This window comes from Oncorhynchus kisutch, unplaced genomic scaffold (genome assembly GCF_002021735.2).
Source record: "Oncorhynchus kisutch isolate 150728-3 unplaced genomic scaffold, Okis_V2 Okis04b-Okis11a_hom, whole genome shotgun sequence".
Lineage (NCBI taxonomy): Eukaryota > Metazoa > Chordata > Actinopteri > Salmoniformes > Salmonidae > Oncorhynchus > Oncorhynchus kisutch.
Genome location: NW_022261981.1, coordinates 5622425 through 5638570, shown reverse-complemented (window position 1 = coordinate 5638570; position 16146 = coordinate 5622425). Strand labels below are relative to the sequence as shown.

At 45.5% G+C, this 16146-nt stretch overlaps 1 protein-coding gene across 6 annotated transcripts in view; it reads right to left on the bottom strand.

Moving 5' to 3' along the window:
* ascc1 (activating signal cointegrator 1 complex subunit 1) overlaps positions 1-16146 on the bottom strand; it is a 33465-nt gene that overhangs the window by 10300 nt on the left and 7019 nt on the right. For 3 of the 6 annotated variants that reach the window (XR_004206748.1, XM_031813071.1, XM_031813072.1), the window contains exons 7-8: positions 14971-15095; positions 10754-10821 (exon numbers count right to left, since the gene is read on the bottom strand). Coding sequence is in view for 5 of the 6 variants with exons in the window: in XM_031813071.1 (XP_031668931.1) it covers positions 10754-10821; positions 14971-15095 (193 nt within the window). In the remaining variant the exon portion in view is untranslated. Of the gene's footprint in view, positions 1-4888; positions 5044-10753; positions 10822-13293; positions 14725-14970; positions 15096-16146 lie in introns of those variants that run through there. The other 3 variants (XM_031813070.1, XM_020470303.2, XM_031813073.1) reach the window with 3 other exon arrangements.

The window sequence follows — 16146 nt, the reverse complement described above, 5'->3', positions numbered from 1 at the left end:
CTCCAGTGCATCATGTCTCCATTGATCATCCTTGGAGATGTTTCCACAACTTGGAGTCCACCTGTAGTAAATTTGGAAAGGCACACACCTGTCTATATAAAAGGTCCCACAGCACTGTCAGATCAAAAACCAAGCCATGAGGTCAAAGGAATTGTCCGTAGAGCTCCAAGACAGGATTTTAACAAGGCACAGATCTGGGGGAGGATACCAAAACATTTCTGCAGCATTGAAGGTCCCCAAGAACACAGTGGCCTCCTTCATTCTTAAATGGAAGAAGTTTGGAACCTCCAAGACTCGTCCTAGAGCTGGCAGATGGTCACTCTGACAGAGCTCCAGAGTTCCTCTGTGGAGATGGGAGAATCTTCCAGAATGACAACCATCGCTGCAGCCGTCCACCAATCAGGCCTTTATGGCAGAGTGGCCAGACGGAAGCCACTCCTCAGTAAAAAAGGCACATGACAGCCTGCTTGGAGTTTGCCAAAAGACACTTAAGGACTCTCGGACCATGAGAAACAAGATTCTCTGGTCTGATGAAACCAAGATTGAACTCTGGCCTGAATGCCAAGCATCATGTCTGGAGTAAACCTGGCACCATCCCTAAAGACTGGGAGACTAGTCAGGATTGAGGGAAAGATGAAAGGAGAAAATTAGAGAGAGATCCTTGATGAAAACCTGCTCCAGAGCGCTCAGTATGGGGCGAAGGTTCACCTTCCAACAGGACAACAACCCTAAGCACACAGCCAAGACAACGCAGGAGTGGCTTCAGGACAAGTCTCTGAATGTCCTTGAGTGGCCCAGCCAGAGCCCGGACTTGAACCCGATTGAACATCTCTGGAGAGACCTGAAAATAGCTGTGCAGCGACACTCCCCATCAAACCTGAGAGAGACGAGAGGATCTGCAGAGAAGAATGAGAGAAACTCCCCAAATACAGGTGTGCCAAGCCTCTAGCTTCATAGCCAAGAAGAGTTGAGGCTGTAATAGCTGCCAAAGGTGCTTCAACAGAGTTCTGAGTAAAGGGTCTGAATACTTATGTAAATGTGATCCGTTTTTTGTGTGTGGTTTTTTATAAATAAAATTTGCAAACATTACTAAAAACCTGTTTTGGGTTCGTCATTATGGGGTATTGTGATGTCATTATGGGGTATTCTGATGTCATTATGGGGTATTGTGATGTCATTATGGGGTATTGTGATGTCATTATGGGGTATTGTGATGTCATTATGGGGTATTGTGTGTAGAATGAAAACCTGTTTTGGGTTCGTCATTATGGGGTATTGTGTGTAGAATGAAAACCTGTTTTGGGTTCGTCATTATGGGGTATTGTGTGTAGAATGAAAACCTGTTTTGGGTTCGTCATTATGGGGTATTGTGTGTAGAATGAAAACCTGTTTTGGGTTCGTCATTATGGGGTATTGTGTGTAGAATGAAAACCTGTTTTGGGTTCGTCATTATGGGGTATTGTGTGTAGAATGAAAACCTGTTTTGGGTTCGTCATTATGGGGTATTGTGTGTAGAATGAAAACCTGTTTTGGGTTCGTCATTATGGGGTATTGTGTGTAGAATGAAAACCTGTTTTGGGTTCGTCATTATGGGGTATTGTGTGTAGAATGAAAACCTGTTTTGGGTTCGTCATTATGGGGTATTGTGTGTAGAATGAAAACCTGTTTTGGGTTCGTCATTATGGGGTATTGTGTGTAGAATGAAAACCTGTTTTGGGTTCGTCATTATGGGGTATTGTGTGTAGAATGAAAACCTGTTTTGGGTTCGTCATTATGGGGTATTGTGTGTAGAATGAAAACCTGTTTTGGGTTCGTCATTATGGGGTATTGTGTGTAGAATGAAAACCTGTTTTGGGTTCGTCATTATGGGGTATTGTGTGTAGAATAAAAACCTGTTTTGGGTTCGTCATTATGGGGTATTGTGTGTAGAATGAAAACCTGTTTTGGGTTCGTCATTATGGGGTATTGTGTGTAGAATGAAAACCTGTTTTGGGTTCGTCATTATGGGGTATTGTGTGTAGAATGAAAACCTGTTTTGGGTTCGTCATTATGGGGTATTGTGTGTAGAATGAAAACCTGTTTTGGGTTCGTCATTATGGGGTATTGTGTGTAGAATGAAAACCTGTTTTGGGTTCGTCATTATGGGGTATTGTGTGTAGAATGAAAACCTGTTTTGGGTTCGTCATTATGGGGTATTGTGTGTAGAATGAAAACCTGTTTTGGGTTCGTCATTATGGGGTATTGTGTGTAGAATGAAAACCTGTTTTTGGTTCGTCATTATGGGGTATTGTGTGTAGAATGAAAACCTGTTTTTGGTTCGTCATAATGGGGTATTGTGTGTAGAATGATGAGGGGGAAAAACCCAATGAAGTCCATTTTAGAATAAGGCTGTAAGGTAACCATCTGTGGGAAAAGGGGTCTGAATACTTGCTGACTGTTTCTCTTCTGTCTCCGAGGCCTCTGGGAGCCAAGGAGGAGGGTTGAACAGATACATTCTATAGACACAACACAGTGTCACTATCAATGTTCTGATGCTCGGCAGGACGGCTGGGGGCATTTACATAACCCTGTCTAATCATTGCTGTTGACAAGACTCCAGGAAGAAGGACAAATGTGTGTGTGTGTGTGTGTGTGTGTGTGTGTGTGTGTGTGTGTGTGTGTGTGTGTGTGTGTGTGTGTGTGTGTGTGTGTGTGTGTGTTCTAGCTGCTACAGTATCCTAGTAATGAGTGTCTTTGAGCTGACAGACAGACCACTCGGTGGTAGATATTTCCCTCCTGCATGACATGCCAAGCAAGCAGTGGACAGCAGAACATCTCTCTGAGGACAGGACAGGGGGAGGTGAATGTAGCTGAGCAGACTGTGACAGCAGAACATCTCTCTGAGGACAGGACAGGGGGAGGTGAATGTAGCTGAGCAGACTGTGACAGCAGAACATCTCTCTGAGGACAGGACAGGGGGAGGTGAATGTAGCTGAGCAGACTGTGACAGCAGAACATCTCTCTGAGGGCAGGACAGGGGGAGGTGAATGTAGCTGAGCAGACTGTGACAGCAGAACATCTCTCTGAGGGCAGGACAGGGGGAAGTGAATGTAGCTGAGCAGACTGTGACAGCAGAACATCTCTCTGAGGACAGGACAGGGGGAAGTGAATGTAGCTGAGCAGACTGTGACAGCAGGACATCTCTCTGAGGGCAGGACAGGGGGAAGTGAATGTAGCTGAGCAGACTGTGACAGCAGAACATCTCTCTGAGGACAGGACAGGGGGAAGTGAATGTAGCTGAGCAGACTGTGACAGCAGAACATCTCTCTGAGGACAGGACAGGGGGAAGTGAATGTAGCTGAGCAGACTGTGACAGCAGAACATCTCTCTGAGGACAGGACAGGGGGAGGTGAATGTAGCTGAGCAGACTGTGACAGCAGAACATCTCTCTGAGGACAGGACAGGGGGAGGTGAATGTAGCTGAGCAGACTGTGACAGCAGAACATCTCTCTGAGGGCAGGACAGGGGGGAGTGAATGTAGCTGAGCAGACTGTGACAGCAGAACATCTCGCTGAGGACAGGACAGGGGGGAGTGAATGTAGCTGAGCAGACTGTGACAGCAGAACATCTCGCTGAGGACAGGACAGGGGGAAGTGAATGTAGCTGAGCAGACTGTGACAGCAGAACATCTCTCTGAGGACAGGACAGGGGGAAGTGAATGTAGCTGAGCAGACTGTGACAGCAGAACATCTCTCTGAGGACAGGACAGGGGGAAGTGAATGTAGCTGAGCAGACTGTGACAGCAGAACATCTCTCTGAGGACAGGACAGGGGGAAGTGAATGTAGCTGAGCAGACTGTGACAGCAGAACAGACACGGCAAGACAGGGGGACAGACAACAGTACTGATGGGGGGGGGGGCAGACAACAGCACTGACAGACAACAGCACTGACAGACAACAGCACTGACAGACAACAGCACTGACAGACAACAGCACTGACAGGGGGGGGGGGGCAGACAACAGCACTGACAGACAACAGCACTGACAGGGGGGGGGGGGGGGGCAGACAACAGCACTGACAGACTACAGCACTGACAGGGGGGGACAGACAACAGCACTGACAGACGGGGGGGACAGACAACAGTACTGATGGGGGGGGGCAGACAACAGCACTGACAGACAACAGCACTGACAGACAACAGCACTGACAGGGGGGGGGGGGCAGACAACAGCACTGACAGACAACAGCACTGACAGGGGGGGGGGGGGCAGACAACAGCACTGACAGACAACAGCACTGACAGGGGGGGGGGGGCAGACAACAGCACTGACAGACTACAGCACTGAAAGGGGGGGACAGACAACAGCACTGACAGACGGGGGGGACAGACAACAGTACTGACAGACAACAGCACTGACAGGGAAGTGACAGACAACAGTGTCACTGCCCCTCAAAATGCCTGCACACACACACACACACACACACACACACACACACCACACACACACACACACACACACACACACACACACACACACACACACACACACACACACACACCCTGCCTCCTCCACAGTATAATAAACCCCGATAGAGCCCTCTGCTGGCCAACAGTAGAGTGCTTTGATGTCCTTCCTGAAGGGAGATTTACACTTCTGATTTTTGAGGAAATTTACCCTAATTGCTGAGATTTACCTCGTATGTTAAACAACTGTCAAAAAAAGTTGTAAATTACTGAAAACTGACCACTTAAAATGTACAACAATTTACAGTAAAGGTAATCAATGTAAAAACCACTGTTGTGTTCTCTCTCTTCTCCTCTCTCTCTTTACCTCTCTCTCTCTCTTTACCTCTCTCTCTCTCTCTTTACCTCTCTCTCTCTCTCTCTTTTTACCTCTCTCTCTTTACCTCTCTCTCACCTGAGGGAACGTTCAGGGGAGAGGTGGTCAGGAGAAGTTCAGAAGGCCAGCGGAGGTGTAGAAACCGGTGCAGTCGGTAGAATACCTCTGGGAAATCTGGACCGCACTCAGATCAAACTCCCCAAAATGGTACGACCCAAAGCTCTACGTTAAGAACAAGACAAGAGAGTTAGAACAATACTGTCAATCTGAGTGTTAATGTGTGTCCCAAATGACACACTGTTCCCTATATTAGTGCACTACTTTTGACCAGAAGAAGTGCACTAGATAGTGAATAGGGAGCCATTTGCTACACACACTAGGAAACCACTACTAACATTGTTATGTGAATCTCCTGTTTACACAAAGTAGTTCTACATGTCCACGTTGTGAACTGGACCAGAGTTTTGACGGAGGTTCTGGTTATATAGATACAACTACAGCATAACCCCGCTTAAATTCAACTTCACAACCATCAACAGAACGACATAACGATGATCTCTCTCTCTCTCTCTCTCTCTCGCTCTCGCGCTCTCTCGCTCTCTCGCTCTCTCTCTCTCTAAGATGGTGTTACTGTGGTTACTAAGGGCCCCGAGTGGCGCAGCAGTCTAAGGCATCCCTACAGACACCCTGGTTTGATTCCAAGCTGTATCACAACCGGCCGTAATTGGGAGTCCCATAAGGCGGCGCACAATTTGCCCAGCGTCATTGTAAATAAGATTTTGTTCTTTTAACTGACTTGCCTGGTGTAATAAAGGTTAAATAAAAATGATGAATGAAATAAACTTCTCCAGGGACATCATGGTACTGACAGAGACTCTCCAGGGACATCATGGTACTGACAGAGACTCTCCAGGGACATCATGGTACTGACAGAGACTCTCCAGGGACATCATGGTACTGACAGAGACTCTCCAGGGAACACATGGTACTGACAGAGACTCTCCAGGGACATCATGGTACTGACAGAGACTCTCCAGGGACATCATGGTACTGACAGAGACTCTCCAGGGAACACATGGTACTGACAGAGACTCTCAAGGGAACACATGGTACTGACAGAGACTCTCCAGGGACATCATGGTACTGACAGAGACTCTCCAGGGACATCATGTTGCTTCTCCAGGGACATCATGGTACTGACAGAGACTCTCCAGGGACATCATGGTACTGACAGAGACTCTCCAGGGACATCATGGTACTGACAGAGACTCTCAAGGGACATCATGGTACTGACAGAGACTCTCCAGGGACATCATGGTACTGGCAGAGACTCTGCAGGGACATCATGGTACTGATAGAGACTCTCCAGGGACATCATGGTACTGACAGAGACTCTCCAGGGACATCATGGTACTGACAGAGACTCTCCAGGGACATTATGTTGCTTCTCAAATGGAACCTGATTCCCTGCACTGTTTAGCCAGGGCCCATAGGGATCTGGTTAAAAGTAGAGCACTATGTTTGGCTAGGGCCCATAGGGATCTGGTTAAAAGCAGAGCACTATGTTTAGCCAGGGCCCATAGGGATCTGGTTAAAAGCAGAGCACTATGTTTAGCCAGGGCCCATAGGGATCTGGTTAAAAGTAGAGCACTATGTTTGGCCAGGGCCCATAGGGATCTGGTTAAAAGTAGAGCACTATGTTTGGCCAGGGCCCATAGGGATCTGGTTATAAGTAGTGCACTATATAATGACCAGGACCCATAGGGATCTGTTAAAAGTAGTGCACTATATAGGGAATAGGGTACGCTACTGCGCTGAAGGCTCAGTTTGTCATATCTAAACATTGGGAGGACCCCCAAGGTGAATTCAATTCTAACGTGAGTGTATGAAAGCCCTCTATAGGCTGCCATGCTGACTCATCCCAAACACAGGGCCTTCGGAAACTATTCAGACCCCTTGAATTTCCCCACATTTTGTTTTTACAGCCTTATTCTGAAGCGGATTAAATACAATTTCTTCATTAATCGACACACAATACCCCATAATACCCCATTGGGGCGGCAGGTAGCCCAGTGGTTAGAGCGTTGGACTAGTAACCGAAAGGTTGCAAGATCGAATCCCCGAGCTGACAAGGTACAAATCAGTCGTTCTGCCCCTGAACAGGCAGTTAACCCACTGTTCCTAGGCCGTCATTGAAAATAAGAATATGTTCTTAACTGACTTGCCGAGTTCAATAAAGGTAAAATCAATAAAAAAGTATGTGTGGGACACAGAGGTTAGGTAGTTATTCAAAAACACTATTACTGCAGACAGAGTGAATCCATGTGACTTGTGAAGCAACATTTTACTACTGAAGTAGTTTAGACTTGCCAAACAATACTTATTGACTCAAGATATTTCAGCGTTTCCTTTCAAATGAATTCGTAACATAATTGAAAAAACTAAAAAACATAATTCCACTTTGACATTCTGTGTTGACCAGTGACAAACAACCTCTCAATGTAATAAATGTCAAATTCAGGCTGAAACACAAAACATGTGGAGAAAGCAAGGGGTCTGAATACATTTTGAAGACACTGATCATTGGACCTAATGAGGAAATGGAGGCTGATTGGGTGGCAGGGTAGCCTAGTAACCGGAAGGTTGCAAGTTCAAACCCCCGAGCTGACAAGGTACACATCTGTCATTCTGCCCCTGAACAGGCAGTTAACCCACTGTTCCTAGACCACTGTTCCTAGACCAGTTCCTAGGCTGTCATTGAAAATAAGAATTTGTTCTTAACTGACTTGCCTAGTTAAATAAAGGTTAAATTAAAATAAATTCCCAGTTCTAACAACACTCATAACATTCTAAATTCTTACGACTAATAAAATGTCATTGATCTTTTCAGTTATGGTTGGTTGGCGGTATCAAACCCAGCGTGTTGGGTTGGCTGGGACGTTAGGGTTGGCTGGGACGTTAGGGTTGGCTGGGATGTTAGGGTTGGCTGGGACGTTAGGGTTGGCTGGGACATTAGGGTTGTCTGTCAGGAATATATTTCAGGTCCAATCAACACTCTGTTCCAGTGTTTCATGGTCCTGGGGAACCAATAGGTTTGACGAGCCAATTAGTGGAATCAGGTGTGTAGCGCGAGGGCAAAAACGAATATTATATATTTATTTTATCCTTTATTTAATTAGGCAAGTCAGTTAAGAAGACATTCGTATTTACAATGACGGTCTACACCGGCCAAACCGGGACGGCGTTGGGCCAAATGTGCGCCTCCCTATGGGACTCCCAATCACGGACGGTTGTGATACAGCCTGGAATCGAACCAGGGTGTCTGTAGTGACGCCTCTAGCACTGAGATGCAGTGCCTTAGACCACTGTGCCACTCGGGAGCCCAAAATGAACAGAACGGTCCCCATTCAAGTGAATTATTCATAATATTTATATGTTCTTAATCCTATCCGATAGGCTAAATCCAGATAGATAGCTTTGGAAAAACTGGGCCCAGGACTAGAGCACTGCTCCATTCAGACAGACAGCACCAGGAATATAGCATATAGCATTGTAGTACTTACATTTTACCAGCAGAGGGCAGCTAATCCACATGAAACAGAGCCAGAGGTATTGTTGCATCACCTACCTGACTGGCTACCATCTTGCTGACTGAATGGGCTGTCTACCATCTTACTGACTGAATGGGCTGTCTACCATCTTACTGACAGAATGGGCTGTCTACCATCTTACTGACTGAATGAGCTGTCTACCATTTTACTGACTGAATGAGCTGTCTACCATTTTACTGACTGAATGAGCTGTCTACCATTTTACTGACTGAATGGCTACCCTGCCGCCCCGTAGCCTAGTGGTTAGAGCATTGGACTAGTAACCGAAAGGTTGCAAGTTCAAATCCCCGAGCTGACAAGGTACAAATCTGTCGTTCTGCCCCTGAACAGGCAGTTAACCCACTATTCCTAGGCCGTCATTGAAAATAAGAATTTGTTCTTAACTGACTTGCCTAGTTAAATAAAGGTAAAATAAAATGAACTGACTACCATCTTACTGACTGAATGAACTACCTACCATCTTACTGACTGAATGAACTACCTACCATCTTGAATGAACTGTCGACCATCTTTCTGACTGAATGAACTGTCGACCATCTTTCTGACTGAATGAACTGTCTACCATCTTACTGACTGAATGAACTGTCTACCATCTTGAATGAACTGTCGACCATCTTTCTGACTGAATGAACTGTCTACCATCTTACTGACTGAATGAACTGTCTACCATCTTACTGACTGAATGAACTGTCTACCATCTTACTGACTGAATGAACTACCTACCATCTTACTGACTGAATGAACTACCTACCATCTTACTGACTGAATGAACTACCTACCATCTTGAATGAACTGTCGACCATCTTTCTGACTGAATGAACTGTCTACCATCTTACTGACTGAATGAACTGTCTTCCATTTTACTGACTGAATGAACTGTCTACCATTTTACTGACTGAATGAACTGTCTACCATCTTGAATGAACTGTCTACCATCTTGAATGAACTGTCTACCATCTTGAATGAACTGTCGACCATCTTTCTGACTGAATGAACTGTCTACCATCTTACTGACTGAATGAACTGTCTACCATCTTACTGACTGAATGAACTGTCTACCATCTTACTGACTGAATGAACTGTCTACCATTTTACTGACTGAATGAACTGTCTACCATCTTGAATGAACTGTCTACCATCTTGAATGAACTGTCGACCATCTTTCTGACTGAATGAACTGTCTACCATCTTACTGACTGAATGAACTGTCTACCATCTTACTGACTGAATGAACTGTCTACCATCTTACTGACTGAATGAACTGTCTACCATCTTACTGACTGAATGAACTACCTACCATCTTACTGACTGAATGAACTACCTACCATCTTACTGACTGAATGAACTACCTACCCTCTTACTGACTGAATGACCTACCTACCATCTTACTGACTGAATGAACTGACTACCATCTTACTGACTGGATGAACTACCTACCATCTTACTGACTGAATGAACTGCCAACCATCTTACTGACTGAATGAACTGCCTACCATCTTACTGACTGAATGAACTGCCAACCATCTTACTGACTGAATGAACTGTCGACCATCTTACTGACTGAATGAACTGTCGACCATCTTACTGACTGAATGAACTGCCGACCATCTTACTGACTGAATGAACTGTCTACCATCTTACTGACTGAATGAACTGTCTACCATCTTACTGACTGAATGAACTGCCGACCATCTTACTGACTGAATGAACTGCCGACCATCTTACTGACTGAATGAACTGTCTACCATCTTACTGACTGAATGAACTGTCTACCATCTTACTGACTGAATGAACTGTCTACCATCTTACTGACTGAATGAACTGTCGACCATCTTACTGACTGAATGAACTGCCTACCATCTTTCTGACTGAATGAACTGACTACCATCTTACTGACTGAATGAACTGTCTACCATCTTTCTGAATGAATGAACTGACTACCATCTTTCTGACTGAATGAACTGTCTACCATCTTACTGACTGAATGAACTGCCGACCATCTTACTGACTGAATGAGTGCTGCTAAATACATCTCACTGAGTGAGTGAGTCTGCTAAATCTTACTGCCTTATGTAAGCCCCGGGAGGCTTTATGTGTTCCTGGAATGTTCCTATTGCTTCTGTGAATAGTCGTTCCACCCAAAATATTATGGGAGTAATAGTCAAGAATAAAGATAACCGCCAAAAACATATTATTGCTCAATATAAGAGAGAAATGATCTCCTATGACACAGACCTAAAGGTTGTATTGTTCAACAGACAACAGGCAGGTAAAAAAGTACCACCAGGATGTTTATTTGTTTGTGTTGTTTGACCTCTGACCTTTAATATGTTCCTGGCATCGAAGGCCTCCCGCTCCTTCATGTTCTGCCTTCCTCCCCTGGCTTCGGCTGGAAAACACACAACAAAAGATAGGTAAACCCTGATCACCGCAGGTAAACCCTGATTGCCGCGGGTAAACCCTGATTGCCGCGGGTAAACCCTGAGCACCGCGGGTAAACCCTGAGCACCGCGGGTAAACCCAGAGCACTGCGGGTAAACCCTGATCACCGCGGGTAAACCCTGATCGCCGCGGGTAAACCCTGAGCACCGCGGGTAAACCCAGAGCACCGCGGGTAAACCCAGAGCACCGCGGGTAAACCCTGAGCACCGCGGGTAAACCCTGAGCACCGCGGGTAAACCCTGAGCACCGTGGGTAAACTCAGAGCACCGTGGGTAAACCCTGATACTGATACTGTTTCCAAAATAGATATATTTGGGTGTTTTTGGAGCCTTTGTTGATGTTTTATCTGTGCCTCTGCAACTGCACAACGAGCATGAGGAAGTCTATCGCTGGTGGGGTATATTTCCTTACAACCAAGTCAAAAAAGGTGTCTGGACACTTAGAACACGACATTTACATCCAAAATACAGATTTGGTTAACAAAAAGGTGAACTTTGAAAAAAGGTCCTTTGACCCTAATGAACAAAACACACATCTAGTGTATTAGGTTTACAACTCTATTTATAAAATCTAAAAATGTGTGTTAATGAGGTTTAGTGGAGTTCAACGTCAACCACATTGTTTATTGCAACACTGTTCAAACCAGGTGGATATCCCTATGAACTGTTCTGGGAGATATGATCCTAAATGACTCTCGCTCTGAAAAACACGAAACAGATGACAGCCTTACCACCACCACCCTGATTGGTCAATGTCCCTGTCTGTTATGTAACAGATGTGATTCTAACAACATAATGCTGACCATTCATCTGGTATGTAGCAGTGACGTAACTAAAACACCGCATTCTGAGCAATTCAGAGCTATTCTGAGCTAGTCAACAACAAGCGCAGAACCAACAGTAACCTTTCCCTCCCTCCCTCGCTCTCTTTTTGGCCACAACTCTGTTTGTGTGCAACAGGGCAGAGTGTTTTCCAACAGCAGTGACAAGGGGTTTCATTCAAGTTGGCCGTGAATCAAGTCCAGCCCTAGTTCTTTCACGCATGAGTTTACACAGGGATGGCCAGCTGAGAGTGTGCAAGAGCACAGGACAAAGGGAGTGGTCTGTCCAAGAGCACAGGACAAAGGGAGGGGTCTGTCCAAGAGCACAGGACAAAGGGAGGGGTCTGTCCAAGAGCACAGGACAAAGGGAGAGGTCTGTCCAAGAGCACAGGACAAAGGGAGAGGTCTGTCCAAAAGCACAGGACAAAGGGAGAGGTCTGTCCAAGAGCACAGGACAAAGGGAGGGGTCTGTGCAAGAGCACAGGACAAAGGGAGGGGTCTGTCCAAGAGCACAGGGAGTGGTCTGTCCAAGAGCACAGGACAAAGGGAGGGTTCTGTGCAAGAGCACAGGACAAAGGGAGGGGTCTGTCCAATAGCACAGGACAAAGGGAGGGGTCTGTCCAAGAGCACAGGACAAAGGGAGGGGTCTGTCCAAGAGCACAGGACAAAGGGAGTGGTCTGTCCAAGAGCACAGGACAAAGGGAGGGGTCTGTGCAAGAGCACAGGACAAAGGGAGGGGTCTGTGCAAGAGCACAGGACAAAGGGAGGGGTCTGTGCAAGAGCACAGGACAAAGGGAGTGGTCTGTCCAAGAGCACAGGACAAAGGGAGTGGTCTGTCCAAGGGCACAGGACAAAGGGAGGGGTCTGTCCAAGGGCACAGGACAAAGGGAGGGGTCTGTCCAAGGGCACAGGACAAAGGGAGGGGTCTGTCCAAGAGCACAGGACAAAGGGAGGGGTCTGTCCAAGGGCACAGGACAAAGGGAGGGGTCTGTCCAAGGGCACAGGACAAAGGGAGGGGTCTGTCCAAGAGCACAGGACAAAGGGAGGGGTCTGTCCAAGAGCACAGGACAAAGGGAGGGGTCTGTCCAAGGGCACAGGACAAAGGGAGGGGTCTGTCCAAGAGCACAGGACAAAGGGAGGGGTCTGTCCAAGAGCACAGGACAAAGGGAGGGGTCTGTCCAAGAGCACAGGACAAAGGGAGTGGTCTGTCCAAGAGCGTCCAATAAAACTCTGTTTACTACTTCCGGAACAGGGACTGGGGCGCTCCTCTTCTCAGTTCACTGCAGCCAGCAACTGGAACGAGCTGCAACAAACACTCAAACTGGACGGTTTTATCTCTTCATTCAAAGACTCAGTCATGGACACTCTTACTGACAGTTGTGGCTGCTTTGTGTGATGTATTGTTGTCTCTACCCTCCTGCCCTTTGTGTTGTCTGTGCCCAATGTTTGTACCATGTTGTGCTGCTACCATGTTGTGCTGCTGCCATGTTGTTGTCATGTGTTGCTGACAAAAATAAAATAAAATATTTTATTTTTATAAACATTTGTATTATTTTATTTGATATATTTTTAATCCTAGCCCCCGTCCTCGCAGGAGGCCTTTTGGTTGGCCGTCATTGTAAATAAGAATTTGTTCTTAACTGACTTGCCTAGTTAAATAAACATACATTTAAATCTAGGGGTTGTTATTGTTGTTATGGTTGTTGCTACATCCGTGTTGTTGACATGTGTTCATGTGATTATGCTGTTACTCCGTGTCCATCTTTATGCTGTGACTCCGTGTCCAGTGACTGATTTAATGGCCATCTTTATGCTGTTACTCCGTGTCCATCTTTATGCTGTTACTCCGTGTCCATCTTTATGCTGTGACTCCGTGTCCAGTGACTGATTTAATGGCCATCTTTATGCTGTTACTCCGTGTCCATCTTTATGCTGTGACTCCGTGTCCAGTGACTGATTTAATGTTCATCTTTATGCTGTGACTCAGTGTCCAGTGACTGACTTAATGTTCATCTTTATGCTGTGACTCCGTGTCCAGTGACTGATTTAATGGCCATCTTTATGCTGTTACTCCGTGTCCATCTTTATGCTGTGACTCCGTGCCCAGTGACTGATTTAATGGCCATCTTTATGCTGTTACTCCGTGTCCATCTTTATGCTGTGACTCCGTGTCCAGTGACTGATTTAATGGCCATCTTTATGCTGTTACTCCGTGTCCATCTTTATGCTGTGACTCTGTGTCCAGTGACTGATTTAATGGCCATCTTTATGCTGTTACTCCGTGTCCATCTTTATGCTGTGACTCAGTGTCCAGTGACTGACTTAATGGCCATCTTTATGCTGTTACTCCGTGTCCAGTGACTGACTTAATGTCCATCTTTATGCTGTTACTCCGTGTCCATCTTTATGCTGTGACTCCGTGTCCAGTGACTGACTTAATGTCCATCTTTATGCTGTGACTCCGTGTCCAGTGACTGACTTAATGGCCATCTTTATGCTGTTACTCCGTGTCCAGTGACTGACTTAATGTCCATCTTTATGCTGTTACTCCGTGTCCATCTTTATGCTGTGACTCCGTGTCCAGTGACTGACTTAATGTCCATCTTTATGCTGTGACTCCGTGTCCAGTGACTGACTTAATGGCCATCTTTATGCTGTTACTCCGTGTCCAGTGACTGACTTAATGTCCATCTTTATGCTGTTACTCCGTGTCCATCTTTATGCTGTGACTCAGTGTCCAGTGACTCTGACTTAATGTCCATCTTTATGCTGACTGACTGTGTCCAGTGACTGACTTAATGTCCATCTTTATGCTGTGACTCAGTGTCCAGTGACTGACTTAATGTCCATCTTTATGCTGTGACTCAGTGCCCAGTGACTGACTTAATGTCCATCTTTATGCTGTGACTCAGTGTCCAGTGACTGACTTAATGTTCATCTATATGCTGTGACTCAGTGTCCAGTGACTGACTTAATGTTCATCTTTATGCTGTGACTCAGTGTCCAGTGACTGACTTAATGTCCATCTTTCTGAGTGGGAGGAGAATGAGGGAAACAGGCTCACATTATCAGGAGGATACTCTGGGTCAGTTTTAGACAGTGGAAAGCCTGCTTTGAGAGAGCAGTGACACTTATTTTGCATTTTCATTTCAAGTGTGTGTGTGTTTGCATTTGTACTCTAGTAAGTGTCCTTGTCTTCAAGATGAAGCTCCAATACACATACCTAAAACACACATCAGTGATGGCCATAGACAAAAACCACTTTCTTCATCCTACCTGAAGCATCCTTCCTGAACAGAGTGTTCATCACTGTGCCGTGCAGTTTCACTCTGTCCCATTCTCTGACCATCAGCCCCGAGGAAACAAAGTGGTCCACCAGCCGCTCCACAATGGTCTGCAGCCTGCACAGCATACAGTCAACACAGACAGTCAACACAGACAGTCAACACAGACAGTCAACACAAGAGTTAGTTGTTGTTACCTGGGAGCAACCCTCTCACACTGTTGACATGCTAACGATGAACATCATTTTAATGTACTAATTGTCACTCAATCTGTCATTAAAAAAAGTTAACTGTAAAAATACTAATAATACTACATGGTATTTACAGTGCTTTCGTTAAGTACTCAGACCCCTTGACTTTTTCCACATTTTGGTACGTTGCAGACCTTTTCTAAAATGGACTAAATTGTGTTTCCCCCCCTCAACAATCTACACACACAATACCCCATAATGACATCACAATACCCCATAATGACATCACAATACCCCATAATGACATCACAATACCCCATAATGACATCACAATACCCCATAATGACAAAGAAAAAACTGGTTTTTAGAAATGTTTGCAAATGTATTAAAAACATAAAACATAAATATCACATTTACATAAGTACTCAGACCCTTTACTCAGAACTCTGTTGAAGCACCTTTGGCAGCGATTACAGCTTCAACTCTTCTTGGGTATGACGCTACAAGCTTGGCACACCTGTATTTGGGGAGTTCCCCAGGACTCCCATTCTTCTCTGCAGATCCTCTCAAGTTGTCAGGTTGGATGGGGAGTGTCGCTGCACAGCTATTTTCAGGTCTCTCCAGAGATCAATCGATCAGGTTCAAGTCCAGGCTCTGGCTGAGCCACTCAAGGACATTCTGTCACGCACTGACAACTGTAGGACCTTATATAGACAGGTGTGTGCCTTTCCAAATCATGTCCTATCAATTGAATTTACCACAGGTGAACTCCAATCCATTTGTAGAAACATACCAAGGATGATGAATGGAAACAGGATGCACCTGAGCTCAATTTACAGTCTCATAGCAAAGTATCTGAATACTGATGTAAATAACGTATTTCAGTTTTTTATTTTTAACACATTTGCAAATCATTAAAAAAAATCTGTTTTTGCTTTGTCATTATGGGGTATTGTGATGTCATTATGGGGTATTGT